Genomic DNA, 14,024 nt, shown 5'->3' on the forward strand with positions numbered 1-14,024 from the left:
GAGAGCGTGGTACTAGTCTAGTTCTACACTTTGTACAGCAATCCAAAGTGACTAATATTATGTCCGATGAGCTCACGCTACCCTGCACTCTTCCAGTCCAGCAAAAACAAGATATCGTGATGGGAGACGGGCTGACTTATAGACCACGTATGTCCTACAAATGGGCACCACCTACATTCACCTGCTCCAGCCTCTTTTCTTAAGATGTTCAAGGAATGCAATAACATACCATTCCACGTCTTTGCTAAGTATTTAACACCGATTTTAGTTATTGTTCGATAATGTTTTCTTTTAGCACAACATTTCTACGTAATCTACACCAGTCGACAATGTTTTCTTTCAGTCTGTAGGCTGTTTTACTACGTTAGTCAATGCTCTAAAAGTATGTGATAATGTTTACAGTACTCACTTTGTACAGGTCGAAGCAGAATTTCTCATTGGCTTCAGACACAATACTCAAAGCTGTTCTCGCCGGACTACTTTCCATTCTGCGAAATAGCTGCAATGTAATGAAGGCATAATTATTTAAGCTATGTAAATATTTCAATAAAACAAATATTTGATAGTCACTAAAGCTGCTTCGACCCACTGATACAAATGCAGTATTTTGCAAGAGAAAAGTGATTAAGGCTATGTGCACTGGAACATTACACACTGTATGTATTGCCTCTATTTCTGCCTTAGCTTAATTATCACATGCAAGTCTGTTTTGCCTGCAAACTTCTAAAACCGTTTAACTGCAGAATTACATTATTTTTCCGTTATTTATAACAAAAAAATGTTATATTAAAAACCTGAATACATAGTACTGATATTCGAAAATAGTATTCATTTAATAGTTCATTATGGACAGGCTTCCAGCTTTCTGGGTCATCGTCAGATCATTTAATAATAAACACATAGTCTACACAACATCACTGACAGTTCATAGTTGCACAAAGATTTTTTTCAAAGCTGTGTAACGTTTTATGAATATACACAAAACAAAAGCATAATTCACAGAGAAGCTCTGACCAAATATATCTTATATTACTTCATCCTCAAAGCTTAAATGTACAGAAATATAAACAAAAAACGTGTAACTGAGTAACGGCACAGGGTGCTATGTTTGAGGGGTAAATTGGCGAACACGATGAGCAGACCGGAAAGGATTTGGTGATGGGGGGGGGGGGGGGGGGGGGTGCAGAGAAGAGAAAGAAGTCTATGGGATGTGGGTGAGGAAGTCATAACAAGAGTATTACGCGATGGCGAGAAAAATATTCACTGCCTGCTGATACTGCAATAAGGGTGAATAACGATACTGTATTTGGTCATTAATGACCAGGTCAGAAATCTTTAATTGTAGTTTATTAGTACCAAGAATTTAGAGAAGTTTTGCACTAAGTTTTATTCCTTTACTTTCTTATGGAAAACATCACATTTAATCATAAGAATGACAATCAATCAGAGTATGTTCAGCAAAAGTGGCATCTCTCTTTTTCAGGCTCCAACTCCTTTCGTCCTCGTTCTGTCTCATAGTTATACTCGCGCCTAATTGGCCTGCATATAATTTGGCACACAGTTCGCAGGAAATCCTATAAATTACAGTCTGTTCTAAATGATGAATCTTGTCTTTACTGCTGAAAACAATCTGGACAGCAGTATTCCTAGTAAAAAAGTCTGGTGTACAGTTCCAGGATTTTACTGAACTATTAAATAAATATTATTGTGAAACATCAATACTGTGTATTGAAGTTTATAATGTGTCCATCTTCCTCCAAGTACTGACAGGATACTCCATAGAAATGCTATACCTATAATGTGATGTTTAATAAAATACAACGTATTTTGTGATTCATGTGTAGCATTATTAAAAAACACGTTTTCACATATTTTATGCATAAGGAACTGAGAAAATGAGTCATTCACTGATCATACATAAAACGTATAGTAAAGCCAGTTCTGTAACTAGCAAAATGTATGTAGACAGGCAAAAGAGAGTCTTTCAGATAAAGAGTAGCATCAAACTAATTTCTTTCTTCTTTTTTTCCTTTTCTTTCCATTTTCTTGAAATTAGCTTATTTCACCACCTCACCAAAAGAATACTTAACTGTTTTTCTTGGCTGTTATGTAGAGAAACTCCACGTATACCAAAATAATCTGCTTCTGTTAAATTAGAGAATTGTTGGAATGATGCTTGCAGTCATTTTCATTATGAGTGAAATTAATCTACACTGAACCGGTACAAGTTTATGATTTTATAACTGCATTATTTGATAAATTTAAGAGTGGCTGCACGACCTTTTTTTTAGTGGAATTGTATATAAGAACTGAATGTTCAGCTTTTATTTTTTGTGAAAATGATAAACGCAAAAGCATTTAAAAATGTAGTTATCAGTTTAGAGAACGTCATCAGATTGTGTAACCGCACATGCTGCAAGTGTGACGTATGTTTGTCGTTGCGTTCGCTAAGAGATAACCGAGAAGTGTTCTTCAGAGGGTTGCAGGAACTGCCAGCCGTTCCAACCATACAAAAGAGAAAATAAACAAGAAGGAGGTAAACATGGCAACAAGTAACTTATTTCTCAATGCCTCACAACTTAAGGCAATGACATGACAAAAATTTTATATTGAGGTAATATTGACCAGCAGGTTAAGGAAACTGATACATAATTCCTATGTAACATAAGCTCTTCATTTTACATTGTCAGTATTGCAGTAAGCGACTTTGTCTTGCACGTTATACTTTTAAACCGTTATTATTATTATTATTATTATTATTATTATTATTATTATTATTGATAATTATTGCACATCCATTTTATCATATACAATGACATGGGATTTGAGAGGTGTTGACAGAGAAAGAAATGAATAAAAGGATATACAGAGTGGTCCATTGATAGTGACTGGGAAAAAATATCTCACGAAATAAGCATCAAACGAAAAAACTACAAAGAACGAAACTTGTCTAGCTTTAAGAGGGAAACCAGATGGCGCTATGGTTGGCCCGCTAGATGGCGCTGCCATAGAGCAAACAGATATCAACTGCTTTTTTTTAAATAGGAACCCCCATTTTTATTACATATTCGCTTCTAGGCGCTTCAGTCTGGAACCGCGTGACTGCTATGGTCGCTGGTTCGAATCCTGCCTCGGGCATGGATGTGTGATGTCCTTAGGTTAGTTAGGTTTAAATAGTTCTAAGTTCTAGGGGACTGATGACCACAGATGTTAAGTCCCATAGTGCTCAGAGCCATTTTTATTACATATTCGTGTAATACGTAAAGAAATGTGAATGTTTTAGTTGGACCACTTTTTCGCTTTGTGATAATCACAAACGTATAAGTACGTGATATCACGTAACATTCCGCCAGTGCGGGCGGTATTTGCTTCGTGATACATTACCCGTGTTAAAGTGGACCGTTTACCAATTGCGGAAAAGGTCGATATCGTGTTGATTATGGCTATTGTGATCAAAATGCCCAACGGGCGTGTGCTATGTAAGCTGCTCGGTATCCTGGACGACATCATCCAAGTGTCCGGACCGTTCGCCGGATAGTTACGTTATTTAAGGAAACAGGAAGCGTCCATTTGTTTGGATTGTTTGGGGGAGGAGACCAGACAGCGAGGTCATCGGTCTCATCGGATTAGGGAAGGGCAGGGAAGGAATTCGGCCGTGCCCTTTCAAAGGAACCATCCCGGCATTTGCCTGGAGCGATTTAGGGAAATCACGGAAAACCTAAATCAGGATGGCCAGACGCGGGATTGAACCGTCGTCCTCCCAAATGCGAGTCCACTGTGCTAGCCACTGCGAGGAAGTGTCCAGACACATGTGAAACGTCAACCACGACCTGCAACAAATGATGATGCCCAAGTACATGTTTTAGCTGCTGTCGCGGCTAATCCGCACGTCAGTAGCAGACAAACTGCGCGAGAATCGGGAATCTCAAAAACATCGGTGTTGAGAATGCTACATCAACACCGATTGCACCCGTACCATATTTCTATGCACCAGGAATTGCATGGCGACGGCTCTGAACGTCGTACAGTTCTGCCACTGGGCACAAGAGAAATTACGGGACGATGACAGATTTTTTGCACGCGTTCTATTTAGCGACGAAGCGCCATTCACCAACAGCTGTAACGTAAACCGGTATAATATGCACTATTGGGCAACGGAAAATCCACGATGGCTGCGGCAAGTGGAACATCAGCGACCTTGTCGGGTTAATGTATGGTGCAGTATTATGGGGGGAAGGATAATTGGCCCCCATTTTATCGATGGCAATCTAAATGGTGCAATGTATGCTGATTTCCTACGTAATGTTCTACCGATGTTATTACAAGATGTTTCACTGCGTGACAGAATGGCGAAGTACTTCCAACATGATGAATGTCCGGCACGTAGCTAGCGAGCGATTGAAGCGGTATTGAATAGCATATTTCATGACAGGTGGATTGGTCGTCGAAGCACGCACGTTCACCGGATCTGACATCCCCGGATTTCTTTCTGTGGGGAAAGTTAAAGGATATTTGCTACCGTGATCCACGGACAACGCCTGACAACATGCGCCAGCGCATTGTAAATGCATGTGCGAACATGAAGGAAGGCGAACTACTCGCTGTTTAGAGGAATGTCGTTACACGTATTGCTAAATGCATTGAGGTTGACGGACATTATTTTGAGCATTTATTGGATTAATGTGGTATTTACAGGTGATCACACTGTAACAGCATGCGTTCTCAGAACTGATAATGTCACAAAGGTACATGTATCACATTGGAACAACCGAAATAAAATGTTCAAACGTACCTACGTTCTGTATTTTAATTTAAAAAACCTACCAGTTACCAACTGTTCGTCTAAAATTGTGAGCCATATGTTTGTGACTATTACAGTGCCATCTATCACAAAGCGAAAAAAGTGGTCCAACTAAAACATTCATTTTTCTTTACGTACTACACGAATATGTAATAAAAAAATGGGGGTTCCTATTTAAGAAAACGCAGTTGATATCCGTTTGACCTATGGTAGTGCCATCTAGCGGGCCAACCATAGCGCCGTCTGGTTTCCCCCTTCAAGCTAGACAAGTTTCGTTTTTGTAGTTTTTTCGTTTGACGCTTATTTCGTGAGGTATTTGGCCCGGTCACGATCAACGGACCAAATATATGTACACAGAGTGGTCCGTTGATCGTGACCGGGACAAATACCTCACGAAAAATATACATGAATTTGCAATAATACAATAAAGTAATTAAATACAATAGTAAATCACATATTTACTGTACATACAGTAATGGAAAGAAACAAGAAATATTTAATTTAATACTCTATACTGGCAGATTAATTAATTTTCATGCATGCATAAAAAGAGTAAATTACAGTTTTCATGTCATACTCATTTCATATCATATCATAACACTGGCACTGCCTTAAGCAGCACTAGATAAGAACACCGCTAGTTACGAACAACCAACTTCTGCAGTGAGCTGATGCATCAGCCAGTCAGTACACCCAGTGACACATGGCTAAATGTAACTTGAGTTATGAGGTAGATGTAGGTCTGCTGTCCTCCTGAAAGTTCATGTATTCTCTAACACTGCAAACACTTTCACTTATTAACTTTTTCTATGCTCATTTCTAAACTGGACAACTTTGGCGTCTGTTTAAATTTTAAGGAAAGAGCACTATAAAGAATTCTGGGTTGATATCTTGCACTCTTGTGATAATGGGTTTTCTTATGTACTGCTCTATGAAGGCCGTTACTGTGTGTTTCTGCATAGGCATGGAACTCACTGTTGAAAGTGCCTTAGTTTCTGTGACCATTTCTTTTTCGGTACTCTTGTGGGAAACTACTGATGGTGAATCCCAATATTTGTTGAATTATTAATCTTACTGACATAACCTCTCAATACAGTCGTTTGCAGACACGCTAGCTATAGCTTACAAGATATGCATTAGCGCATAGGTTACAGCTCCCAAATTGCACCTTCCCCTACTGCTTCCTGGCGGTCCACAAGCGAGCTCCCACCATTACCATTGTCCTCTCACCTTCAGCGCCGTCTGGGCAGCTACAGGTCACGTTATTTTGTGTGCAAATTATCAGTCACTATCTTGAAATCAACATCATTCGGCCACTCGCAAGGCAGATTCATTGACTAGCATTTTTAACCAACTGGCCTTTTAGCATTTATTGCTGAACTAGAGCTGTGGTTCTCTGGCAGGAAAATGGAAGGACTATATACGACTGCACAAATGATATAAAAAGTACTGTAAAACAAAGCTGTTGACTTAACAAAAAGTGGAAAGTGTGACGCAGGAGAGAGATCACAAATACTGCCTTTACGCAAACTCACTTGTCAAAGCGGTCTGTTTAAAGGAAGCATGGCAAAATCTGTGTGCGGACACTCATTTCGTCTACTCGCCTGCGGTCAGTGCAAAGTGAGTTCTCTAGCTTTGTGTGCTGCATAGCTTACAATCAGTTTCAATAAGGTTTGTTCTAGTCAGCACCTGCTCGCCGGTAAGAACCTGGAATAGTGGTTACCTTTACCTTCACAACTTACAGTTTGTAAACACAAAAGTAAGAAAATACTGAGAATGTGGTCAGTGCCAGTGGCTTCATGGTATTGGTAGGTAGCAGTCCAAAAATTATTGTATTTCAGTTTTATAATTTAAATACTCATTATTCCTAAACAGTAGTTTTTTTCCTTACAATGGGGCTGGAGCTAGTAACAGTCAATAGCGACGCGAAGCTTTAGTGCAGTGGGCGTCAAACTTTTTTTTCTCAAGAGCTAATACTGACATTGTGGAGCGAGACTTCGGACCGCGTATCTACCGACATTGTTGGTAATTGGTAACCTACATAAATTAGAATATTATGAGCCTCCAACAGGCAGGCTACAGTAGGGGCAAGATAAGTGATGATCTAAGCCGGTACCGTTCAGAACATTTCGTACTGACTGTGGTCTGCTTCAGATTGCTGCCAACCTCGGTGATCTGACAGTTGTGAGACTATTTGCGTGGTGAAGTGTTGTTATTGGTTTTACCATCTGTGCAAATGACTGATTCATAATAGTATCTGTGCTGCATTTATCAGGAATCCATGTTACTTCAGTGTCAAAATTTATATCACAGCAGCTGATCGGACGAGTGACGCACACTTACGAGTTTTCAGAAATGGAAGACAAACACTAAAACATTCCGCCTCTCTCATCCTCTAACCCTGTAGAGCCGATCTACTTACTACTGTTCTCCAGAGGTAAGCGGCCAACTTTATTTAGCCTACGGCGAAATTCACAATTAAGCACATTTTAAAATATTACACTCTCTGTAAGTATTGTTGTTTCTTACTGAGCAGGGAAACTATACTCTTGAGACGCTATTTACGTTAGCTGAAGTTTTAGGATTCGCCCGTTACTTACTAGACACATAGTATTATAAAATACGGCTAAGAACCGCGGGCCCCACCAATATTTGATTCACGCCATGTGCGATTCAAAAGTGAATGTGCATAAAATGTGTTCGTGCAGTAAAATTTTAATGCAACAAAATTTTATCGGACGTTACATTCACATATTACGTGGAAGTATCATAATACACCTAAAAAAATGGTTCAAATGGCTCTGAGCACTATGGGACTCAACTGCTGAGGTCATTAGTCCCCTAGAACTTAGAACTAGTTAAACCTAACTAACCTAAGGACATCACAAACATCCATGCCCGAGGCAGGATTCGAACCTGCGACCGTAGCGGTCTTGCAGTTCCAGACTGCATCGCCTTTAACCGCACGGCCACTTCGGCCGGCAATACATCTAAAATATTAGTTCATTTCACCTGAGGCCCCACGGCACATACGTGTTACTGGCCTTGTGCGGAGTTAACTAAACTCACAGTGAAAGCAGAAATGTCAGCGAAAGTAGAAAGAAGAACCTTAATACAGCGCTGGTAACTTATTTAATTCGTTCTTTTCTGAGAGGAACAAAGGGTGTTGAGCTGGGCATTCCCACGAGAAGGACACGTCACTACCCAATGTGGCCCGTGCTACACTTGAGATTTAACCGACACATGGCCGCACATGCATTCCATAACACGGCGTTTTGTCTCGTCAACAAGACTTCGGATTGAGTAGTATAACAAACTCAACAATGCAAGTGGATCGATGGCGCCGAACGAGAAGACAAGACGGGAGACAAGACCTGCAGCTTGCCCAGAAACAAAACCTTTTAACACTGAACGGATGCTGCAGGCGTTTCTATACGCGGCTTTTTTCAGCTCTGTACACGAAAAAATTAACAAGCGTATGTGAGGGGCGTCTTGGAAGGTTTGCGAATGTGAGAGCTGCGATCCATTGCCGTACACTAGGACGCTATAGCAGCACGTTATAGCCTCATCTGTTGGTGCGGGTTTCAATCACATCTGGATATTCGAAACTGTTGGAATTATGTAATACATTTATATCGGATATGAGAAAGTTCCAGAACATCGTTCTAGAATAAGTAACATCGAGTATGTTCGAGAAGTATCGATTGTGGTGACAGCTATGTTTGTGTATATATGCGTGAGTGATGAGGCGCAATAGATAGTCTTCGTGTGTCTTTTGTAAAGTGAACATATGTATATTTTAATAAAGTATTTTATAAGTAAAAGTGTGAACGTGATTCAAAACATGGTAGCAGAGCGTGGTTATTGAAAAGAAAAGTAGAAGTTAAATATTATATTGTGGCCGTCGCGTGTTATTCAGAAAGTTCGACATGGTTGATATAACTATTCCTGTATTTGATGGCGAGGACTATGGGAACTGGAGCAGCGGATAATCAAGTACCTAAAAATGAAGAAATGTCATACAGCGACTACGAGGGCAAAAGTGAGCTCAGACAACGAAACGTGGGATGAAGAGGACTTGAAGGCTATCAACTATATTTATGGTGTAATCACAAATAAGCAACTAGAATTCGTGAGTGACAGAGAAAGTGCTTTCGAGATCATGAAGAAATTTGATGAATTATATTCGAAAGAGTCTACAGCCCTTCAAATATTATGCAGAAACAAGTTGGACAAATTGAGGTTAAGTGATTACAGTGATACGGGGACATTTTTCAGTGTATTTGAAAAAACTGTAAATGAGCTGAAATCTGCAGGCGCTAAAGTAACGGAAAAGGAGAAGTTACCAGAGTCAATGAGCTATATTGGGGACTTAGTGGATGTCTTGAAGGAAGAGGACCAGACAGTTGAATACGTTAAAAGTAAGATTCAATTATTGAATGCAAAAACTGGAAATGAAGAGGTAAAATCAAATGCATTTCACACAGAAAGAAAATTGAATTCAAGAAATCAGGAGCAAGTATGTTATCGATGTGGCAAAGCAGGTCACTTCAAACGTGATTGTAACCTGGGAAGAACAAGTAACAGAGGCACATGGCATCGTGGAGTACATTTTCAAAGTAGCGACAGAGGTAATGGAAACATGCAGCGTGGAGGCTATAGCAATGTACAGCATGGAAATTACGGCAACATGCAGCGTGGAGGTTATGGCAGCAGGCAACGTGGTCGAGGAGAGCAGCATGGTTTTAGCAGCGGTCGGCATCACAGCAAGCAAGGTTACCATCAGAGTGATCATGGTATGAGTAGTTTTATAACAGAGGTTAATTCTATGATAGGTCAAAATAAAACAGTAGAGTCAAGTAACAACAATCAAATTCAAATCAATTGGTTATTAGACAGTGGCTGTACTGATCATGTTATTAATAATGAGGAATATTTTTCTAAGAGTATAACTTTAAAACAACCTATAAATGTAAAAATTGCTGATGGAAAAATTTTGCAAGTTACTAAAGTTGGTAATGTAATTAGTAATTTTCCTGTCTATGATCAAATGGTTCCAATTAATATGCGAGATGTTTTCTTTGTAAAAGACATAGACAAAAACTTGATCAGTTATTCCAAAGTTACAGATAATCACAAAATTGTATCGGTAGGGAATAATGCAAAAATTTTTGATAAAGCTAATGGATTGATTGCGATAGCATGGAAAGAGAGTCGGTTGTATAAAATGAGTAGTACTATTAATAAAGGAGAAGTTAATGTTAATGTTATGAATAAAGACAATAATATGACAACAAAGGAAAAATGGCACCGCATTTTGGGACATGTTAATTTCAATTATCTAAATACTTTATGTAAACATCAATTGTTAGATGGGGTTCCTTCAGAACTAGAATCAGAATTTATGAAATGTAAAATTTGTATCGAAAACAAAATGCATAATGTTCCTTTTAAAAATAATAGAACCAAAGCAAAAGAAATCTTAGAAATTGTTCACACAGATCTAAATGGGCCTCACTCAACTACTGGAATGCATGGGGAAAGATATTTTCTTTCTTTCATTGATGATTACAGTAAGGCAGCTCGTGTTTACACCATAAAATCTAAAGATCAACTATACAATTGTTTTGTAGAGTATATTAATGAAGTTGAGAATCTCACTGGGAAAATTGTTAAAAAGATAAGATGTGACAATGGGAAGGAATATTTAAATGAAAATGTCTATGAATTTGTGAGACAAAAAGGAATTGTATTGAATGCTTGTCCACCTTATGTGCATGAGCTTAATGGTACTGCTGAAAGGTATAACAGATCCATCATGGACATGTCTCGATGTCTGCTAGCCGAAGCGTGAGTAGACACGAGATTTTGGCCTGAAGTGGTTTGTGCAGCAGCGTACCTCAAAAACAGAACTTAAGCTAACACCATTGAAAAGAAAACTCCTTATGAGATGTTACTGGGGAAAAGACCTAATGTTAATCATTTGAAGTTGTATGGGAATAGAGTTTTTGTAAGAGTACCTGAGCAACTGAGGAAGTCGAAATGGGATAGGAAAGCCGATTTGGGGGTTTTAATCGGTTATTGTGAAGTAGGCTACAGAGTGCTAATAAATAATAAGATAGTTGTTGCTCGACATGTGGACATTGTTGAAAGTGGTGTTAAATGTATTGGGTTTAAAGATTATGATTCAGTAAGTGAATATTCTAGTGATTCTGAACACGAAAGTATAGAAAATGAAACTGAACTAATAGAAAAACAGAAGGAAATTGAGAAAAATGAAAAGCTTTCTGATAATCATGAACCAGAGAAAGTACTTGAGTTGAGGAGATCATCTAGAGAAAGAAAACCAAAAATATTAAATGATTATGTTTACAGCAATTTTATTTATGTAAACTTTTGCAGTGCAAATAGTCCGGAAAGCTTTGAGGAGGCGATTAACAGCGCCGAATCAAATTATTGGGAAAAATCGATGAATAAGGAAATTGATTGTTTGAACAAAAACAAAACATGGGAATTAGTAGATAAACCAGTTGATAAAGAAACCATTGATGTAAAGTGGGTTTTCACAAAGAAATCAGAAAGTGTTTACAAAGCAAGATTAGTTGTCAGGGGGTTTCAACAAAAAGAAGTCATTGAGGATATTTATTCTCCAGTAACCAATATGCAAACATTAAAGATTTTGTTGTCATACTGTTGTCAAGAAGGTTTGGTTATAGAACAAATGGACGTAGAGACTGCGTTTCTAAATTGTAAAGTTTTATCTGAAGTTTATGTAAAGCAGCCAAGAGGACATGATGATGGTACGGATAGAGTCTGTAAATTGTATAAAGCATTGTATGGTTTGCGAGAAAGCTCACGAGCTTGGTACAATTGTCTTGACGAGTTTTTAAGAAGTTTAGGTTTTAAAAGGAGTAAATATGATTATTGTCTTTATGTATTGCGAGATGGAGATGTCTTGATTTATTTGATTATTTTTGTCGACGATTTGCTCATTTGCTGTGTGAGAAAAGAAAAAATTGTTAAGATTAAGAGCTTATTGTCAAAACGATTTAATATGAAAGATTTAGGTGAGGTAAAAAGATATCTTGGCATCGATATTAATTATGATTGTGAAACAAGAGTTATGAGTTTGAGTCAAGAAAAATATATTGATTCGTTAGCTGCGAAATATAAAATTCAAGATTCGATCTTGTACAAAACTCCAATGGAAGTAAATTTAAAGTTAGAACCAGCGTATGAAGATTGTAATGACGTTAGCTATAGAAACTTGATAGGTGCACTCTTGTATGTAAGTTCGGGTACTAGACCAGATATTAGCTATAGTGTGAATTACTTGAGCAGATTCCAAAGTTGTTACAGTAGTACTCATTTTAAATATGCTTTGAGAATTTTGAAATATTTATATTTAACTAAAGATTTGAAATTAAACTATTATAGGAATGAAAGTGCTGAGATATTAGATTGTTTTGTGGATTCAGATTGGGCAGGTGATAGTGTGGATAGAAAGTCAACTTCTGGTTATGTAATTAGATTATTTGGTAATGTTGTATTTTGGAAGTCAAGAAAACAAGCGAGTGTTACAAAGGCTTCAACTTTCGCAGAATATGTAGCATTGTCTGAAGCTGTAAGCAAGGTGAAACTTGTACATGATATTTTAGACATTTTTAATGTTACATTTGAAAAACCTATTGTCATATATGAAGATAATTCAGGAGCATTAAATATAGCGAAGTTTGGTAATTTTACAAAGAATTCAAAATACATAGAAGTGCATTACCATTTTGTGAATGAGTATTATTTACAGGGACTCATTGATATTGTTAAAGTAGATTCAAATGAAAATGTTGCAGATATATTCACAAAGTCGTTATGTAAAGAAAAATTCATTAAATTTAGGAATATGTTAAACATCGCGATATAAATGTAAGGAGGTGTGTTGGAATTATGTAATACATTTATATCGGATATGAGAAAGTTCCAGAACATCGTTCTAGAATAAGTTATATCGAGTATGTTCGAGAAGTATCGATTGTGGTGACAGCTATGTTTGTGTATATATGAGTGAGTGATGAGGCGCAATAGATAGTCTTCGTGTGTCTTTTGTAAAGTGAACATATGTATATTTTAATAAAGTATTTTATAAGTAAAAGTGTGAACGTGATTCAAAACAGAAACAATGGTAGGGCTTCTTCCGTCGCGCCGCCAACGACATTCAGTGGCTGTCATTCTTAAGATTCAAACGGAAAGATTACACTAATTTATGACAAAGTGAGTCTTTTGAAAACCAACTAGTCGAATGGTTGGTTGGTTGGTTGGTTGGGGAAGGAGACCAGACAGCGAGGTCATCGGTCTCATCGGATTGAGGAAGGACGGGGAAGGAAGTCGGCCGTGCCCTTTCACAGGAACCATCCCGGCATTTGCCTGGAGCGATTTATGGAAATCATGGAAAACCTAAATCGTCCTCCCGAATGCGAGTCCAGTGTGCTAGCCACTGCGCCACCAACGAGTCGAATGAATACAGCTAGAATTTGGGATTATTTTCCTTTGACGTCACGATCATTCCATGGCTTAATAAATTCAGATACGAAAGAAATTCCGTTGGTAATAAAAGTTCACTTGACCTTCCAGCAGTACTCATTTTGAACAGCTTTCCAGTCAGTGGATACCACTCCATACGGTACAGGAATAAAAAGCTCAGACTCGATAGTCAAAATTCTTGTAGCTGATATTCGATATTAAGTAGAGTAGTTGTTGGCGAAACACAGCCGCACCAATTTTGAGAAAGATATGAAACGGCAATTATTGGTGTGAAACTTTTCAAGTAATGCTCACCTAACAAAAGAGAGTGCGATTTCATTGCTGCGAATTGCAAATTACTTAAAATCACAAATAAGAGCCGGACTATAACCGGCGGCTGATATGCTGTAGTTTGTCTTCAGAATATTGAGTTTAAAAGAAGCAGTGGGTGTTATTGAGTGGAGTTGTGTTCCAGACATGACAACTCGCCTTCTCACAGGGCGAGCAAAACAAAGCAGTTCTTGAAGAATCTGGATTTTAAACACTTCTGCAACCACCACGTAGCCCACTTCCATTCAGACGAATGACAAGACAGTTTAATCAACAAATTGTGTTTGTTTTCTACGCACATCCTTCTCCAAGTGAGCTAGCACTGCGTATCTGATGACCTAGATATAACTGCATATTTCCCTTTGTTTCTTCGCTA

The 14,024-nt window shown here is 38.2% G+C and overlaps 1 protein-coding gene across 3 annotated transcripts in view; it reads right to left on the minus strand.

The window, feature by feature from the left end:
- The window catches only part of LOC126458474 (ovalbumin-related protein X-like), a 113,536-nt gene that overhangs the window by 73,473 nt on the left and 26,039 nt on the right, over nucleotides 1–14,024 (minus strand). For all 3 annotated transcript variants that reach the window (XM_050095558.1, XM_050095559.1, XM_050095561.1), the window contains exon 2: nucleotides 410–499. In XM_050095558.1, the coding sequence (XP_049951515.1) occupies nucleotides 410–499 (90 nt within the window). The remainder of the gene's footprint in view (nucleotides 1–409; nucleotides 500–14,024) is intronic.

The sequence above is a fragment of the Schistocerca serialis genome, chromosome 2 (genome assembly GCF_023864345.2).
Source record: "Schistocerca serialis cubense isolate TAMUIC-IGC-003099 chromosome 2, iqSchSeri2.2, whole genome shotgun sequence".
Taxonomy (NCBI): Eukaryota; Metazoa; Arthropoda; class Insecta; order Orthoptera; family Acrididae; genus Schistocerca; species Schistocerca serialis.